At 34.2% G+C, this 16,709-nt stretch overlaps 2 protein-coding genes across 2 annotated transcripts; one reads left to right on the top strand and one right to left on the bottom strand.

Moving 5' to 3' along the window:
* The first annotated feature begins 1,086 nt into the window (after positions 1-1,086).
* On the top strand, positions 1,087-6,600 carry LOC132616126 (DNA-directed RNA polymerases IV and V subunit 4-like). The gene is made up of 11 exons (XM_060330722.1): positions 1,087-1,182; positions 1,471-1,531; positions 2,675-2,743; positions 2,904-2,963; positions 3,117-3,215; positions 4,142-4,253; positions 4,778-4,855; positions 4,958-4,991; positions 5,073-5,141; positions 6,051-6,150; positions 6,280-6,600. Exons 2-10 carry the CDS (start codon positions 1,480-1,482, stop codon positions 6,123-6,125), a joined length of 648 nt encoding a protein of 215 aa, XP_060186705.1. The 5' UTR covers positions 1,087-1,182; positions 1,471-1,479; the 3' UTR covers positions 6,126-6,150; positions 6,280-6,600.
* Positions 6,601-7,375: 775 nt separating this feature from the next.
* LOC132616125 (glucan endo-1,3-beta-glucosidase 6) lies at positions 7,376-12,434 on the bottom strand. The gene is made up of 2 exons (XM_060330721.1): positions 11,930-12,434; positions 7,376-8,700 (listed from the first exon to the last, which is right to left on the bottom strand). The coding sequence occupies exons 1-2, from the start codon at positions 12,259-12,261 to the stop codon at positions 7,581-7,583; spliced, it is 1,452 nt and encodes a 483-aa protein (XP_060186704.1). The 5' UTR covers positions 12,262-12,434; the 3' UTR covers positions 7,376-7,580.
* Between the last annotated feature and the right edge of the window lie 4,275 nt (positions 12,435-16,709).

Genomic DNA, 16,709 nt, shown 5'->3' with positions numbered 1-16,709 from the left:
AAACACGTGGATTCCATCAATTAATTGGGGTTTCACTAACGGAAAGGGTTTTTTACAAAATTGTATATTGAATATAAAGTTATGAATACCAAAAATGTAATTGAAAAACTTGAATAATTTCATATAGTAGATGAGCAAACTTAAACATTTTTCATTTCTTATATAATATTTGAGAATTTTCTAGTCTTTACTTAAACTTAACCATGATATTGGAAATTAAAAAAACACCCTAACTATGATTAATTAATAAAAAATTACTATACAAGGTGCGTTATATTGCTTAGTTGTACTCTATAGTCTATTCCATTATCTCGTGCCTTCACCCTCTCCATTGAGCTTCAATTTTTTTGTTTACTTTCTGTTCTTTCTTAGGTAAATCAATTTTGAAAAAAAATTCCATATAATTCCTTTAGTTTTTTTTTTATCATTCAATATAGACCTGAATACATCTTTTTTTTTTAAGCAAATCTACTAGACGAGGTGGCTAGGGCTAGTGGCATGAAAGAATTTATAAACATTAATACAATAATTATTACAACAATAGTATATTGATACTAAATAACTTACTCAAAAAGCAAACAACAGCTAATAATAAAACACTTGTTAATACATTAAATTAAATTGAAACTAAGTGGATTTCTTATGGAAATAAAACAGACAACTTTGAGCCTGTTTGGATGGGCTTATGCATATAAGCTGTTTGCAGCTTATAAGCTAAAAAAATTAAGTTGGGATAGTCTAACTTATTTTTTTGGCTTATAAGCTGTTTTCTGCTTATAAGCTGCTTTAGATAAGCTAAGTGAAATAGACTAAATTATTTTTTTGAGCTTATTTTAAGCATAAAATGACTTTAAGCTAACCAGCCAAACACTTAAAAAAAACTGAAAACAGCTTATAAGCAACTTATAAGCCAATCCAAACGGGCTCTTTAATATTTAATGAAATATGTAGACTTTTTATCATTTTATAATTAAAGAAAAGGTCCAAAAAAAAGGAGAGAAAAAATAAATAATATTTTAGGTAACAAGAGTGATACATCACCTTATCTATACCCTAATTTAATACTATATATTTTAAGTTATGTCAAATAAAAAAAAAATTGGTACATTTATATGCTCATTTTAGGCTACACCATTTTCTTGTGCCTTAACACTCTCCCATTGAACTTCTGTTCTTCATCAGGTAATTCAATCTTGAAAATTTTCCCATGTTTTTTCTCTGCTTTTTGATCATTTGCTATAGAGCTAAGTACATCTAGTTCAACTATTAATCCACTTTTTTTTTTCTTTTTGCATTCTTTAAGTTGCATGTGCTTTGATAATCTGAAACCCTTTAATTCTTGAAAAAAGATCTTGTATAAATACTAGTAGTTGTTGAGTTTTGCTAATTTGACAGCTTGGGGTTTTTTCTTTCTTTCTCAAAAGGGTAAATTCTTGATTTTTTTTTGGTGTTTTATGGTTTTGTGAACAGTGGAAAAAAATGGCTGACAAAGGAAAAGGGTTTTCTATGCCAAATGCTGGAAAATCTCCTGGTAAATAATTCTCCTTTTTCCTTTTTCCTTCTTCTTGTGGTAGTTACAACTCTTTTTTTTTTCCAAATAGATTTATCATGCTTTTTATACTATTTTTTCATGATTTTTTATACTACTTTGAATTGTTTGTCCTTGTGCCAAGGGTCTACCGGAAATAGCTCTCTACCTTTACCTTTATAAGGTAGGGTTAAGGTCTGCGTACACTTTACCTTCTTCCTCAGACCCCACTTTGTGGGATTTCACTGGACATGTTATTCATGTAGACCCTACTTTGTGGGATTTCATTGGGTAAGTTGTTGTAGACCCCACTTTGTGGGATTTTACAGGGTATGTTTTTTTTTTTTTTCCCTCTGTGACTTTTTCCTAGTTCTAGTGATTATAGATGCCTTCCCAATGTATCACAGACCCCTAGGTGCTTGTTGCGTACTAGTTATTCATTTACTACTTTTCTTAACAATGAAAAAAAATTTAAAGCATTAGTTTGAGCCGTGGAAGCAACCACTAATGCTTGCATTAGGGTAGGTTGTCTACATCACACCCCCGGACCCTGCTAATGTGGGATGCTTTGTGCATCGGGCTACCCTTTGCCCTTCCCGTATTTGACCGGAAGCACATTGATTTCTTTCCCTCTGTCTAAGTCTTGGTGGATAGGGTCACTTGGTATTTGTGTAGTTAGGGGTGGAAAAATCAACACCAACCCTCCCAACCCATTCGGTGAGTCTATGGTTTGGGTCATGACCCATTTGTTGAGTTGATCAACGGGTTGTACCAAAATGACCTATCAAACAATCGGATCAAAATGGGTCAAAATAGTATAACCCGTCGGGATGAAATTAGTATCGGACACTGGATGAAATTATTGTTTTTTTTTTTTGTTTGTACGGAGGTGAACGAAACTACGACTTCCAACTTTAGCTTCCCATAATGGAAATTTTACAATTATGCAAGCTATAGCTTCTATATAGGTAATTACGATTCCATTAATTCCATCATTTATGTGATCTCAACATTCTAATTCCTTTTTAAAACAGTCAAACTGCAGTTAAAATATCGGTCTTTCGTTTATATTTAACTTGGTACATTGACTTTGGAAATCCTTGTATTTTTTGATCTCTCAATGTATCTTTGACTTCTTTTCCGTAGCATCCAAAGGGAAGGATGATAGCTCAGCGAAGTCCAAAAGAGGAAGGAGAGTTCAGTTTGATTCTGAAGGTTAGGTTGGTTTACTGGTATCAAATGGATTTCACTTCACCTGTTTAAACGGCCAAGAAGGAAAAACAGATTTTGTTTTAAATATGAGTTATTCAATCATTCTTCTTAAAATCTGCTGCTTGAATGTTATTGACATTACTTGATGTGTACCATTGATTAGGATCGCTTGATACCAATTCCACAAAATCAAATGGAAAAGCTGATATACCATCTTTCAAAGGTTAGATTTCCGTATGCCCTCCATGTATGCATTTATAGAAATGTGAATTATGGTGTTCTTTGTGATTTTGGTCATGTCCTTTCGTGGTTGGCCTTAATGATGGGAACATGCTGGAATTGTTCTCTTCCTGATATGCATATTGTCATTTCCTAGGTGATTCTGGTAAAGGAGGGAAAGGAGAGAAAGCTGGCAGTAGTGGTAAAAGTCAAAAAGCAAAAGATCCTGGTCCTGTGGAGCTCAGAGTTGAGCAAGGTTTTCCTTCACTCCTGATTCTCTTTTACAGCCTGAACATGAAAATATAATTTACTTCGCAGATACTTGCTAATGGGAAATTTTGGTGCCAATTGTTATTTCATTGATGAATTTCTTCCTTTTCTACCTTTCTTAAATTATAGACACATTCTTTTTGCTCTTGCTTCTTTGCCTTCAGAATTTTAAACACTGTTCCATCTATCCCAAATCGACCCACCTGTTCTTTTCTTTTCTTTTCTTTTCTTTTCGTTTATGGCCTATTCCCTTAATATCGATCTCTTATCTTAAGCGTGTGTTGCGGCATATTATATGATGCAGGAAATGTTAAAGTAGATCTACGCTTTCAATTTTATGTAACCTATCTTGGCTATCCCTATAAAACGAAATAAGTAGTGCCGCTGCAACATGCTCCTCCAATCAACCTCGAAAGTACATATTGACTTTCATGTTAATAATTATACGTAGTCGAAAGCAAAAAAATAAATTGGAAAGCAGACCCTACTTATTTTATTAGGGAAGTATCATGTGAATATTTATTAAAATTTATTTGGTAAATTCTTTCCTACTGAAAATTAAAATACTTGCAATGTCACGTTTGTAGAACGGGACAGAATACATTAATTTGCTTTCATAGTTTCCTATTATTCTGAGGGTTCTGTTAATATGTGATATTACTGTGAAGAATAAACCTTGAATCAACTGTCTAATATCTTATCTGAAAATTCTGCTCCGCATTGTATATTTAGGGTCTTCTTTAGATAAAGTTGAGATTTGGACCTTAGTCTAGGACCCTAGTGTTGATTTGCTAGTTCTGTGTCTATTGCATTTGGCAAATCGAGCAGTAAATGGCTTACAATATGAGTAGGTTACTTAAGCGTCAATTCTATTCCTATTTTCTTTCTAAAAATCTCTTGATTTATATTCAGAACTTCCGGACAAAACAACATGCCTGATGGACTGTGAAGCTGCTGCTATCTTGCAAAGATGCCAAGAGCAGATGGTGATATTGTCTGAAGATCCAACTATAAAACTACCTGTGTAAGGGAGCATTTTCGGCCTTTGGCCCTTTTCTTGTCCGGAATATGAGAATTAACCTGTGTAGTTAGGGGTGTCAAATGGGCGGGTTGGGCTGAATTTGGACAGGTCAAAATGAGCTGAGTCAATAAATGACCCACCCAAAAACTATTTGAGGCTAAAATGGGTTTAAAAGCGGGTCATAACCCGATCTGCACAATTCTTACTGAGTTTTAATTTCTTTGTTTGTTCTTTTATAATGTGTTAAGTACCTAATTGAACTTTTTTTTTCCTTATGGCTATATATAACATATCAAATAAAACAAATGTCTTTTTGATAATATTTTGACTAGATTCCTTATGGGTCAATTTGGGCTACATATCAGCCCATTTTTTAGATGGGCTGAAATGGGTTGGGCTAAAATGGACTGAGCTAATAAATGGGCCGGTCAATGACCAGTCCAAATTTGGACGGATTGGGTGGATCATGTTTTCATGGGCTAATTTTGCCACCCATATGCGTAGTGTCTGAGTTTGTTTGCTACCAGTTCATTTGACAGGGGATTGACATATGCACAAAGGAACAAGCTTTACGATGATCCCCAAGCTGTCAAACAAATACTCAAGTATCCTTGTTCTCGTATTATTAAAAAAGAACTTTTGTATGGCTTGGTATAAATTGGCTCTTGAAAATTTGCTAGTGCTGGTTTTCATTTAACTCAGATCAGGCCTCTAAAAGCGTATGGCGTTTCTGATGGGGAGGTATCGAATTTCGACCTGTTAATACTTTGATTTTCTACATGTGAGGCAATGTTTCATTTTTGATTTGTTGTATGGATGCAGCTCTGCATGATTGCCAACTTTCACGTGGAATCTGTTGATGAAATATTTGCTCTTGTTCCCTCGTTTAAGGTATGGACTGTACTATATATATATATATATATATATATATATATATATATATATATATATATATTTTATTTTTTTGAAACTGGTAAATTTAGGTATGGACTGTACTATTCTGAATCATATTCTGGATATTGATTTTGTTCTAAAGATATGCTACACAAAGCTTTATCAGTTCCAATCTGACATTTCAAGAGTACATCCTCCAACTTCTTCAGATTTGGCAGATAAATAATGAATACATTTGGGTGTTAAGGACCATAAAAGCTATAATTAGTTTCTTAAAGAACCCTCTATCTTGATATTAACAAAAGATGAGCCGCAAACTACACACTCATACACACGGTTCATGCTCATTTGTACATAGAGAGCTAGTGATATGTGTGGAAAATTACTGCTGTTTTTCACTTATTCCCAAAAAAAGGAGGAAAAAGGAATTATTGCTTTTGGTTTCAAAATAGTTTCCAATTTTGAGCTTTTGTAGAATGGTTGCATCATTGGTTTCACAGCCAATTTGTAGGTGTCCGACAGCACTAACTGCGACTCCCTCCGTCCCAATTTATGGGGCACTTTCCGTTTCCGATAGTCAATTTGACTAATCTTTGAATCTAAATTGGATTAGATCAACTCAATATTTTAAAATTAAAATTTATATATTCAAAAACTATACGAGAGGTACTATAAGTTATACTTCTTCTCATATTAATACGACAAAAAAAAAACATTTTAAAATATTGGTCAAAGTTGACACAGTTTGACTCAGCGAAAAGTGCCACAGATTTTGGAATGTATGGAGTCTATCTTTTGAGGTTCTTGGCAACTCTATGCATGTTGTGCTCTGTCTATACCATTTTATTTAATTTGTGTACTTAGCCTTGTATTAAAATGGTCTGATGTTACTGTGAAAAATTGCAGACTAAGAAGAGCAAGCTGAGAGTTCCCCTTGAGAATGTCTTGGCTGAACTAGTCAAACTTAGAAGGGCAGCATAAATGGCTCAAGAAGAGCATTTTTCTGGTAATTTCATCATCTTAGTTTTGATCTATACTCATACAAATAAGAATTTCGACTGCCACAAGATGATTTATTCCAAGGTGGTTTCCTACAGGCGTCATTTACGCTAAATGCATGTATGTTTGTGGTCAGGTATTTATCCGGAGGGTTCTGCATGTATCACTAAAGGGCATGGACAACAGTTGATCAGCCAGCAACTGATGTTTTCTTTCTTAGTGTATCATTCTTTTGTTCTAGTTATTAGCTGGGATTTTCAGTGCTTCAGTGTACTCTTTTTCTTCATAGCAAGAAACAAGAAAAGAGTAGGTGTTTCCATGGTTGCTAGCCAGCTAGAGGCGGATTTTGGATTTAAAGTTTATCGGTTCCTATAACGATATGTTGTTATTATACAGTTTTAGCTGTGTTCATAGTAAAATATTTTTATAGATATTTAGTGAATTTGGTCTGGCAAAAGCTACTGGTTTCACCCTGCAACTATCAGCTATTGAAAACATTGCTAAACTTCGATCGTGCAGAAAAACTGAAACAAAGACTTGAATGTCGCCTTATTCTTGTGCTAATGCATAAGCTCTGTCAGATAACTAAATGTAACATCATGAATGATTGGAAGAGTTTAGGCCCTATATTGTTAGAGTCAATTTTGTCTTAGTTGATAAATCTGTCCAATTTTCTCCTTTTATCCCTCCTAAGTCATTTTTTCAATAAATCTGATCTGATGAATAAATCTGTTGGAGTGATTTGTGTTCATCTTTGAGACAGGGAACAAGAGTATCAAGATAATGATTCAAGGTTAACTTTCGCGGATAAAATGCCACGTCTAAATTTAGAACATGAATATATGAGCAACAGCCTATCCCAGTAGCGATCTACTTTTATACTAGGCTCGTACAACTTTAAAACGTGTCACTAAGGTCTAGCGCTTGCTTCTTTATAAATTCAATAACTCTCCTGTATTTTGTTGATTTGCCTAGAGTATTATGTTGCTAAAGATTTCAGTTGAAGTTTGCTCCACCATCATTTTAAATATGTAGATCTTGCATAGATAAACACTGAGGTCTGCCATGCATAGTTTGTTTCGAGCTTGCAAGACTTTAAAACACATCACTGAGGTTTAAATCTTGGAACATCTTTTTTGTATTTTGCCGATGTGAGACTGGCCTAAAGTGTTACATACAGATTGCTGAGCAGTAGTTGTAGATTCCGTAGGAAATAAATAGACAACTCAGTGGGAGGGAACTTCATATTATAAGTTATATAATGTCTACCTCTTGAGTATAAATCATCAAGTCCCATACATAAGTTGTACACTGATACTCAAACTACTTAACACTACTATAAGACCTACCCTATGAAGTATGATTTCATGTTTTAATACCAGCTACTAGCTCCAAATGATGGAACTCTGAAAACTCCCACTAACCAAAACCTCCAAATCACATCAAGAATAACCAAGCATCCCAAAGAATAATAATCAATAACACTGATATCCAACTGTTCTGCAACCTAAAACCTGATGAAGCAGCATGATGATCAATAGCAGCATGATCACTAACCCCAACAAGAAATCTGCACTCTCCGATTGAAGGATTCAAGAACGTAACCATCCCGAGGCCATCAAAATCACAGCTCCGCGGATTCTGCTTTTGCAGCTGATAATAACTGTTGAATGCATACGATATATTACCTTTCGCTCCAATCCCGTTACACGATCCTCCATAATTGAGCGTCGTGCAATCCGCATAAGTACAAGCAAGTTTAACATGGTTCGTTACTTCAGCAAGATTTTTGGTGGGGTTCGCGACACACCACCTGTATGGGAGATATTGAACGTCCTTTGCATTCTTTAACAGACCATTTCCGAGGTTCAATGGATATTTCGACTGGCCATCGAAAGAGAAGATCCCCCAGTGCCTCTCAAAGTTACCCGGGAGCACGCTTTTCGCATCTTCATCTAGAAGACTGAAAAGATAAACGTCCATCGGAGGAACCCCGGGCCTAAGTGGAGTTCCTTTGTTGCTCAAAACATGTTTCACGAGCCCTTGGTTAAAGACCCGTGCAGCCGTAACATTGGCACCAACAGCTCCGTCGGTAGGCCAGCCGATCTCTCCTATAACTATAGGCATCTGACCGTATCCGATTTTTGCGAGGGCGGCTATTAACGTGTCCAAATTTCCATCGAATGCGTTATAGTAGACGTTAGGCCCGTCGGTCACAGCATGTGTAGTCCCTTCAAAAAAAGCATAATCTTGAGGGAAGTCTGAGTTTCCGTATAGGCTGAGGAATGGATAGATATTTACCAAAAATGGTGAACCGTTAGAGTTGAGAAGTGAAACCATCTGGGTTATGATCTGAGTCAATTCGGGTCGGAAGGTTCCTTGTGATGGAAGGGAAGATTCGTAGGCATCGGCATTGCATGGGACTACGAGCTTGACGTTCCTAGCAAGATTTGCTTTGGCTAAAGACTGTTGCAAATTCGTCATAGCTGGGACGACGTATGATTGGTACTGACCGGAATAACTTGTAAGAAAAGGCTCATTGCCAACTGCAACGTACCTGTGGTGATGTATTAGCTGTCATTAGCCAAAGAAAGAGAAAATGAGAAGAAAAAAAGTATGACATGGTACATGCTGAAACCACCAGAAAAGATGCAGTATTGATATACCTAATAATACTGAACGAAAATATGAACCAAAAACATAACATGTCTGTAAAGCTGATTTTTGTCCAGCGTTGACCTACGGAACCATTTAATATTACTCATAATATTAAGGCACCTTGTACTAGTAAAACAAGGAAACTACAGCACACCAGCATCTTAAAGTAATGTTGAAGAAGATGCTCTTAACAAAAACAGTAACATATATCCATAGGGAAACAAAGGAAACTCCAAGTTGTCATTTACTCATTGAGTAAAGCTAAAGGCATATCGGGATTCATCTGAACCTAAGCATATTAGAGACAAATTCACTGAAATTTGCAGCAACATAAGAAGATAAATTCCACACTTATGACATATACCATAATGAAAACTATTGACCAATTTACTTTGCTTGAGATGAACTGCTACTAGTAATTGGTATCTAATCTGATTCCCATTGTAAGGTCCACCATTTGCCTTATACCTAGTGGATCAATTAATGCTAAGCTGCTCACGGGAGGACCAAACCACTGGTGGTTCGGAATAGACAACTCTAACTTAATAGATGTATTCTAGTTAAGCACTATAAACAGGAGGTAAAACTTGTTGATTCTAGACATATCTCCTCTTTTTGGAGAAAAGGAAAGCAGCAACTGAAAATTAGATTTCTCAACAATCCCAATCACAAGAGGAAACACTTCCGCGATCAAATATCAACGGAACATGTGGTAGAAAGATCTCAACGGAAATTCTATTGGAGCTGAAAGGCAAAGGGTGTCGGTGATCCCGCAGAAGATCATTAGGATTCATATGATTGGTAGTTTAGCAAACCACCACATCAGCAAGCTAAAGGCAAATGAAATTCCAGCCCTAGCTGACATGCTATGTTGATTATTAGGGGAAGAAGTATTGATCTTTTTTGTCTCTCCATCCCTCAAAATTTGTTTCTTATTATAGAATTTAGATAAGAGTATGTGAGGAAGGTTATATCTTTAGCATAAAAAACTACAGTAAATGGCTTAAATTTTGGTTACTTTAGTCCACGATGATTTTTCCTGTGAAGCTAAATATAAAACAGGAATTTCTTGAGCCCAACAGGATGGTTGGTTGTAATAATATGTCCGTAAGATACTTACTGAATGTATCAAAACGTGGATCTTTAACATAACAATAAAGGAAATAACACTTAAACAAACATCTACTTGGATCTTCAACAGGATAATGCAAGAAGTAACACATCATAAACACCTTCTAATAGCTTACTCTAAGAACTTCAAAGACAGAATCAAAATTCGGAGCCACAATAACCACGTATACGAACAAGTTTGGTTCAAATATTTGAAGAAATCAAAACCCTTCATTTTATCTATCAGCAGATAAACAGAGGTAAACGCATGAATCAGCATAACATAGGTAATACACAAAAGAAATTTGGAAAATACTACAACAACAACGACAACTACGCCTTAGTCCCAAACAAGTTAGGTCGGCAATAGGAATCCTCACTTATCATGTTTAACAATTAAACTCATCATGCCAACATTATTCAAAATAAAATTACTAATAGAAATGAAAAGTACTAGAAGTTCTCTATATTTTTAACTAGCATAAAAATTCTATACTAGGGCTAAAAGAATTCCTAGAAAGAATAGAACCTAAGGCAAACATAGTAACATATCTAAAACATAATCTCAACTAATCCTCCTAAGATTGGCAAATGCTAGCAACTAAAAGAAGAAAGGAAAAAGGAAGAGAACTTAGAACTACTAGAAGATCTCTATACTTTGGATGACACGGGAACCCGCAACCGCTACCCTTCGGGTGCCTACAGGGTAACCTCTATACTTTTAACTGGCATAAAAAAATCTATACTAGGGTTACAAGTCTCTTAGAAAGCATAGAACTTTTACTCTAAAATATAATCTCAACTAATCCTCCTAAGAATGGCAAATACTACCAGCTGAAATAACCTGAAAGAATAAAGCAAAGAAAGAAGAAAAGTTAGAAGTTTACTTGATATTAACACCCCCTTTAACCGTATATCTTGAAACGTTTTGAGAAATCCACAAATCAGTAGCATTAGTAGAAGAACTAATAAGTGCCAACATATCATTTGGTATTCCAACCATAACTTTAAGCCCACTTCCCATTAAACCTTTCATTACATGTTGGTCTGCATCAAATAACTTCACTTTTTGAATCTTGTTGTCCTTTAGAAGATCAACTACAGTTGAAGATGACATTTTGTGTAAAGAAATTGTGCCCCAATTAATTCCAATCCCAGATTCCACCACCCTCACTAACAACACTGCTACAAGTATCAAGCAAATAAGGGATTGTTTTGTTTGGGGAGATCGGTGATTGAAGCCATTCCATATTGATTGTGTCCTCCCCATGCTCCAATACACCTCATCTTCACCCGCACCCCCATAGCCAACCCAATCCCCAGTCCCCACCACCCCACACTACACCCATAGCCAACCCCATCCCCACCACCCCACATTACCCCCATAGCCAACCCCATCCCCACCACCCCTACCCCGCCCCACACTACCCCCATAGCCAACCCCATCCCCGCCACCCTTACCCGACCCTCATAATATTTGTCTAGATTATATACAAATGTTTTTAGGATAATGTTTTTGCTTACATACCGAACACAAGAAAATAAGTAAGAAACCACCTGAAAAACATTTTCCTTCGTACCAAACACACCCGAAAAGTGCTAGAAGTTCTCTATACTAGGTCTAATAGACTCCTAAAAAGCATAGAATCTAAAAGTAAACATACTACCATAACTAAAATATAATCTCACTCAAGTAATCCTACAAAGATTGGCAAATACTAGCAACTTGAAAAATCTAAAAGAATATAGCAAAACAACAACAACAGTATAATCCCACCGTGTGGGTCTGGGGAGGGTAGAGTATACGCAGACCTAACTCACACCTTAATGTAGGGCGACTGCTTTCGAAAGACCGTCGGCTCAAGAGAGGAAAACAAGACAAAAGGTCAGATAGTGACAAGCATATGAAAATAAGGAATAACAAAAGCGAGAAAGTTGGTAAAAGAATATAGCAAAAAAGGCAAGAAAAAGAGCAAATTAAGTACTAATACATAAAAGGAAGACAACTTAGCACTTACTTGATATTAACACCACCTTTAACCATATATCTTGAAACATTTTGAGCAACCCACAAATCAGCAGCATTAGTAGAAGAACTAATAAGTGCCAACATATCATTTGGTATTCCAACCATTACTTCAAGTCCACTTCCCATTAATCCCTTCATTACATCTTGGTCAGCATCAAATAACTTAACTTTCTGAATCTTGTTTTCTTTTAGAAGATCAACTACAGTTGAAGGTGACATTTTGTGTAAAGAAATTGTACCCCAATTAACTCCAATATCAGATTCCACTACCCTCACTAACAAAACAGATAGAAAGAACAAAAGGGTCTTTTTTAAAGCCATTTTCTTGAAACTTAGTAACAGGTAAGATGCAAAAATGGTTGATTGTTCATTAACCAAAGTTTGTACTGAATACTGTGTGAGATCTTTAGGTGAGATTTTTTTAGAAGAATTATTAGAAAGGGAGATTCTTGTTTTTTTTAAAATTTTTTTGAAGAAAGATAGATGCTATTTTTATAGAGCCCGTTTGGATTGGCTTATAAAGTTGCTTATAAGTTGCTGTTTTCAGTTTTTTTTTTTTAGTGTTTGAATGTCCAGTTTAAAGTTATTTTGTGCTTAAAATAAGTTTAAAAAAATAATTGAGCTCTTTTAACTTAGTTTATCTAAAACAGCTTATAAGCTGTTTTTAACTTATAAGCCAAAAATAATAAGTTAGACTATCCCAACTAATTTCCAAACAACTTATAGGCATAAGCCCATCCAAACAGGCTCATAACTTGTCAGTTGATTTGTGGGTATATTACTATGTTATTATGAGATTATTGATGTTTAAGGTTGTAATGTCGGTTTATCTTGGCAGTTGCAATGTGTAGTGAGGAGCCAGATATTTTTTTTAAACCGTATAGTAGAATGACAGCTAATACTGTAATTCAGCAGAGAAACTGCCCTATAAGACAAGTGCAAACAAACTCCAACTGACGGAGCCAAAATTTTAATTTTATAAGTTTTGAATTTTAAATATGGTATTTAAAACTAATATTTAATCCTCTATCTCAATTTATATGGTGTCAAGTGCTTGTGTTTCGCCTGCCAAGTACGTGGGTGCGGCTTTTTAAGGGTGTAATATTTTCGTTTCGAAACAGTTTGGGGAGTAATAGGGGTATAGTATAGGTGTGTAGTCAGTAATGTGGTTATATGTTGGGGGTTCATTTGGTTATTTTTTTAATAATTTAACTTCAAACTTCCTCTTTTACTCTTAATAAAATAATTTACAACTACATAGATACTTGTGATTTGTTTTAAATCACAAATTTTAAAAAAAATCATTTTTTCTTAAATTCCGTATCTAGTCAAACTATACCACATAAATTGAGACGAAGAGAATAGCTGGTACTGAAATTCAGTAGAAAAAATGCCCCACAAGAAAATGTAAGAATTTATATAATACTACCCCGTTACCATTATTTTTGAATGATCATGGTGCCGAGTCAACTTATACACACTTTAATTAATTTTATATGATATTTGCACATGTATCGAATAGCTATATTCACCATTACCTTCCACCTATATAGATATCGGATGACTCTGTCAGATCAGCCTTATCGACCCATGTAATAACTTAGTTCAACCAGACTTGATAAGATAGAAAAGAATAACCTACTATTTTTTTCACCTCTGAAACTTCAAACTAGGCATTATAGTTTTCATTTCAGTGATTATGAGGTCACGACTTTGTGTACTATCTCATTTAATTTGTATGACACTATATTTTTTAATTAGTTTTAGCTCAAAAAGAATGTTATATTTTTTATATTTGAAGTAAATTATTTTCACACTTCTATTTCACTTTGAAAATCATAAAGTTTGAATTTTTTTATTTTTTTTAAAAAAATTTTGTATATCGAATCAAACCATATCGCAAAAATTAAAATACAAAGAGTACTAATATTTTTCAAAAAGGCAGTCCAAATACACAACGTCAGTCTATTTTTGTAACTTTGGGATACAGACAATGTAGTACCTTGTCATGCTCCTGTATTCACATTGAAGTCGGCAGCATGGTTCAACTCCTGGATTAAATTTGATGTGATAGTGTTTAATTAATTATATTAATATAATATATTAAGTGTAATCCTACATGTGAGATTTAGCGAAAATAAAGTGTACGCAGTTCTTACATCTATCTCGTAAAGGTCATTTAATTGATTATGTAAATAAAGAAAATTGAGATTTATCAATCTTAAATATATTTAATATTTTTGTGATTACAAAATTATATCGTTAAAGTTAAATGCAAGTTCAAAGTAATTTTTTTTTTTATCATAGGAATGTTGCAGAGGATATTTATTTGGGAAAATAACACTATGGCATTTTAGGTAAAGTATTTACCCGAAATGGTCATAGTTTTGTTTTCTTACATTTTTAAGCCTTCATCCCATTTTTTAAAAAAAGTTATTACCCGAGATAGTCACCCCCCCTCCCCCCATATCAAACTCGAAGATGCTATTTTTTCCTTCCAAATCTCTTTCTAATGTTGTTGTTTTTTTAAGGGTAAAGTATGTATAAAACACATACACTATGTTACACTTTTAACACTATATAAATACTGTATAACACTACATAACACTGTAGAAGAACACCTCTTATACGTTATTATACATTTTATACAAAGTTTATACATTGTCTACAGTATATGTATAAAGTTGTATATTGTTGTATAAAGTTGTACATTGTTGTATAATGTTGTATATACAAGCTGCGGCCATAATTTGTTGGGTCATAGGTTTGTAATTTAAAAATATGGCTACCCAAATGTGTAGTGAGGAGCCAGATATTTTTTTTGAACTGTATAGTAGAATGACAGATATTAGTTGGTACTGTAATTCAGCAGAGAAACTGTCGTATAAGACAAGTGCAAACAAACTCCAACTGAACGGAGCCAAAATTTTAATTTTATAGGTTTTGAATTTTAAATATGGTATTTAAAATTAATATTCAGTCCTCTGTCTCAATTTATATGGTGTCGAGTGCTTGTGTTTCGCCTGCCAACACATACGTGGGTGCGGCTTTTTAAGGGTGTAATATTTTCGTTTCGAAATAGTTTGGGGAGTAATAGGGGTATAGTATAGGTGTGTAGTTGGTATTTGGTAATGTGGTTATATGTTGGGGGTTCATTTGGTCATTTTCTCAATAATTTAACTTAAAACTTTCTCTTTTACTCTTAATAAAATAATTTACAACTACGTAGATACCTGTGATTTGTTTTAAATCACAAATTTCAAAAGTCTTCATTTTTTCTTAAATTCCGTATCTATTCAAACTATACCACATAAATTGAGACGAAGAGAATAGCTGGTACTGAAATTCAATAGAAAAAATGCCTCGCAAGAAAATAAGAATTTATATAATACTACCCCGTTACCATTATTTTTGAATGATCATGGTGCCGAGTCAACTTATACACACTTTAATTAATTTTATATGATAACTGCACATGTATCGAATAGCTATATTCACCATTACCTTCCACCTGTATAGATATCGGATGACTCTGTATCAGCCTTATCGACCCATGTAATAACTCAGTTCAACCAGACTTGATAAGATAGAAAAGAATAACCTACTATTTTTTTCACCGCTGAAACTTCAAACTAGGCATTATAGTTTTCATTTCAGTGATTATGAGGTCACGACTTTGTGTACTACCTCATTTAATTTGTATGACACTATATTTTTTAATTAGTTTTAGCTCAAAAAGAATGTTATATTTTTTATATTTGATGTAAATTATTTTCGCACTTCTATTTCACTTTGAAAATCATAAAGTTTGAATTTTTTTATTTTTTTTAAAATTTTTTTGTATATCGAATCAAACCATATCGTAAAAATTAAAATATAAAGAGTACTAATATTTTTCAAAAAGACAGTCCAAATACACAACGTCAGTCTATTTTTGTAACTTTGGGATACAGACAATGTAGTTAGTACCTTGTCATGCTCCTGTATTCACATTGAGGTCGGTAATGTTATAAGCATGGTTCAACTCCTGGATTAAATTTGATGTGATAGTGTTTAATTAATTATATTAATAAAATATATTAAGTGCAATCCTACACGTGAGGTTTAGCGAAAATAAAGTGTACGCAGTTCTTACATCTACCTCGTAAAGGTCGTTTAATTGATTATGTAAATAAAGAAAATTGAGATTTATCAATCTTAAATATATTTAATATTTTTGTGATTACAAAATTATATCGTTAAAGTTAAATACAAGTTCAAAGTAATTTTTTTTTATCATAGGAATGTTGCAGAGGATATTTATTTGGGAAAATAACACTCTATGGCATTTTGGGTAAAGTATTTACCCAAAATGGCCATAATTTTTTTTTCTTACATTTTTAAGCCTTCATTCAATTTTAAAAAAAAAGTTATTACCCGAGATAGCCACCCCCCCCCCCCCCTTCCCCTCATATCAAACTCTAAGATGCTATTTTTTCCTTTCAAATCTCTTTCTAATGTTGGTGTTTTTTTAAGGGTAAAGTGTGTATAAAACACATACACTATGTTACACTTTTAACACTATGGGCCTGTTTGGAAAGCCACCCAGGTAATTGGAATTGGGTGTAATTACACAGTTTGACCTGTTTGTTTGACCAGGTAATTACACAGTTAGGTGGGAATTGGGTGTAATTGACAGGGTGTAATTACACTCTCCAATTCTCAAGGGGGGGCTGAGAATTGGGTGTAATTACACCCTGTAATTACAGGGTTACTTTTTAGTCTGTTTA

Source organism: Lycium barbarum, chromosome 10 (genome assembly GCF_019175385.1).
Source record: "Lycium barbarum isolate Lr01 chromosome 10, ASM1917538v2, whole genome shotgun sequence".
Taxonomy (NCBI): Eukaryota; Viridiplantae; Streptophyta; class Magnoliopsida; order Solanales; family Solanaceae; genus Lycium; species Lycium barbarum.
Note: the sequence above shows the minus strand (reverse complement) of the source record. Positions and strands in the feature narration are given on the sequence as shown.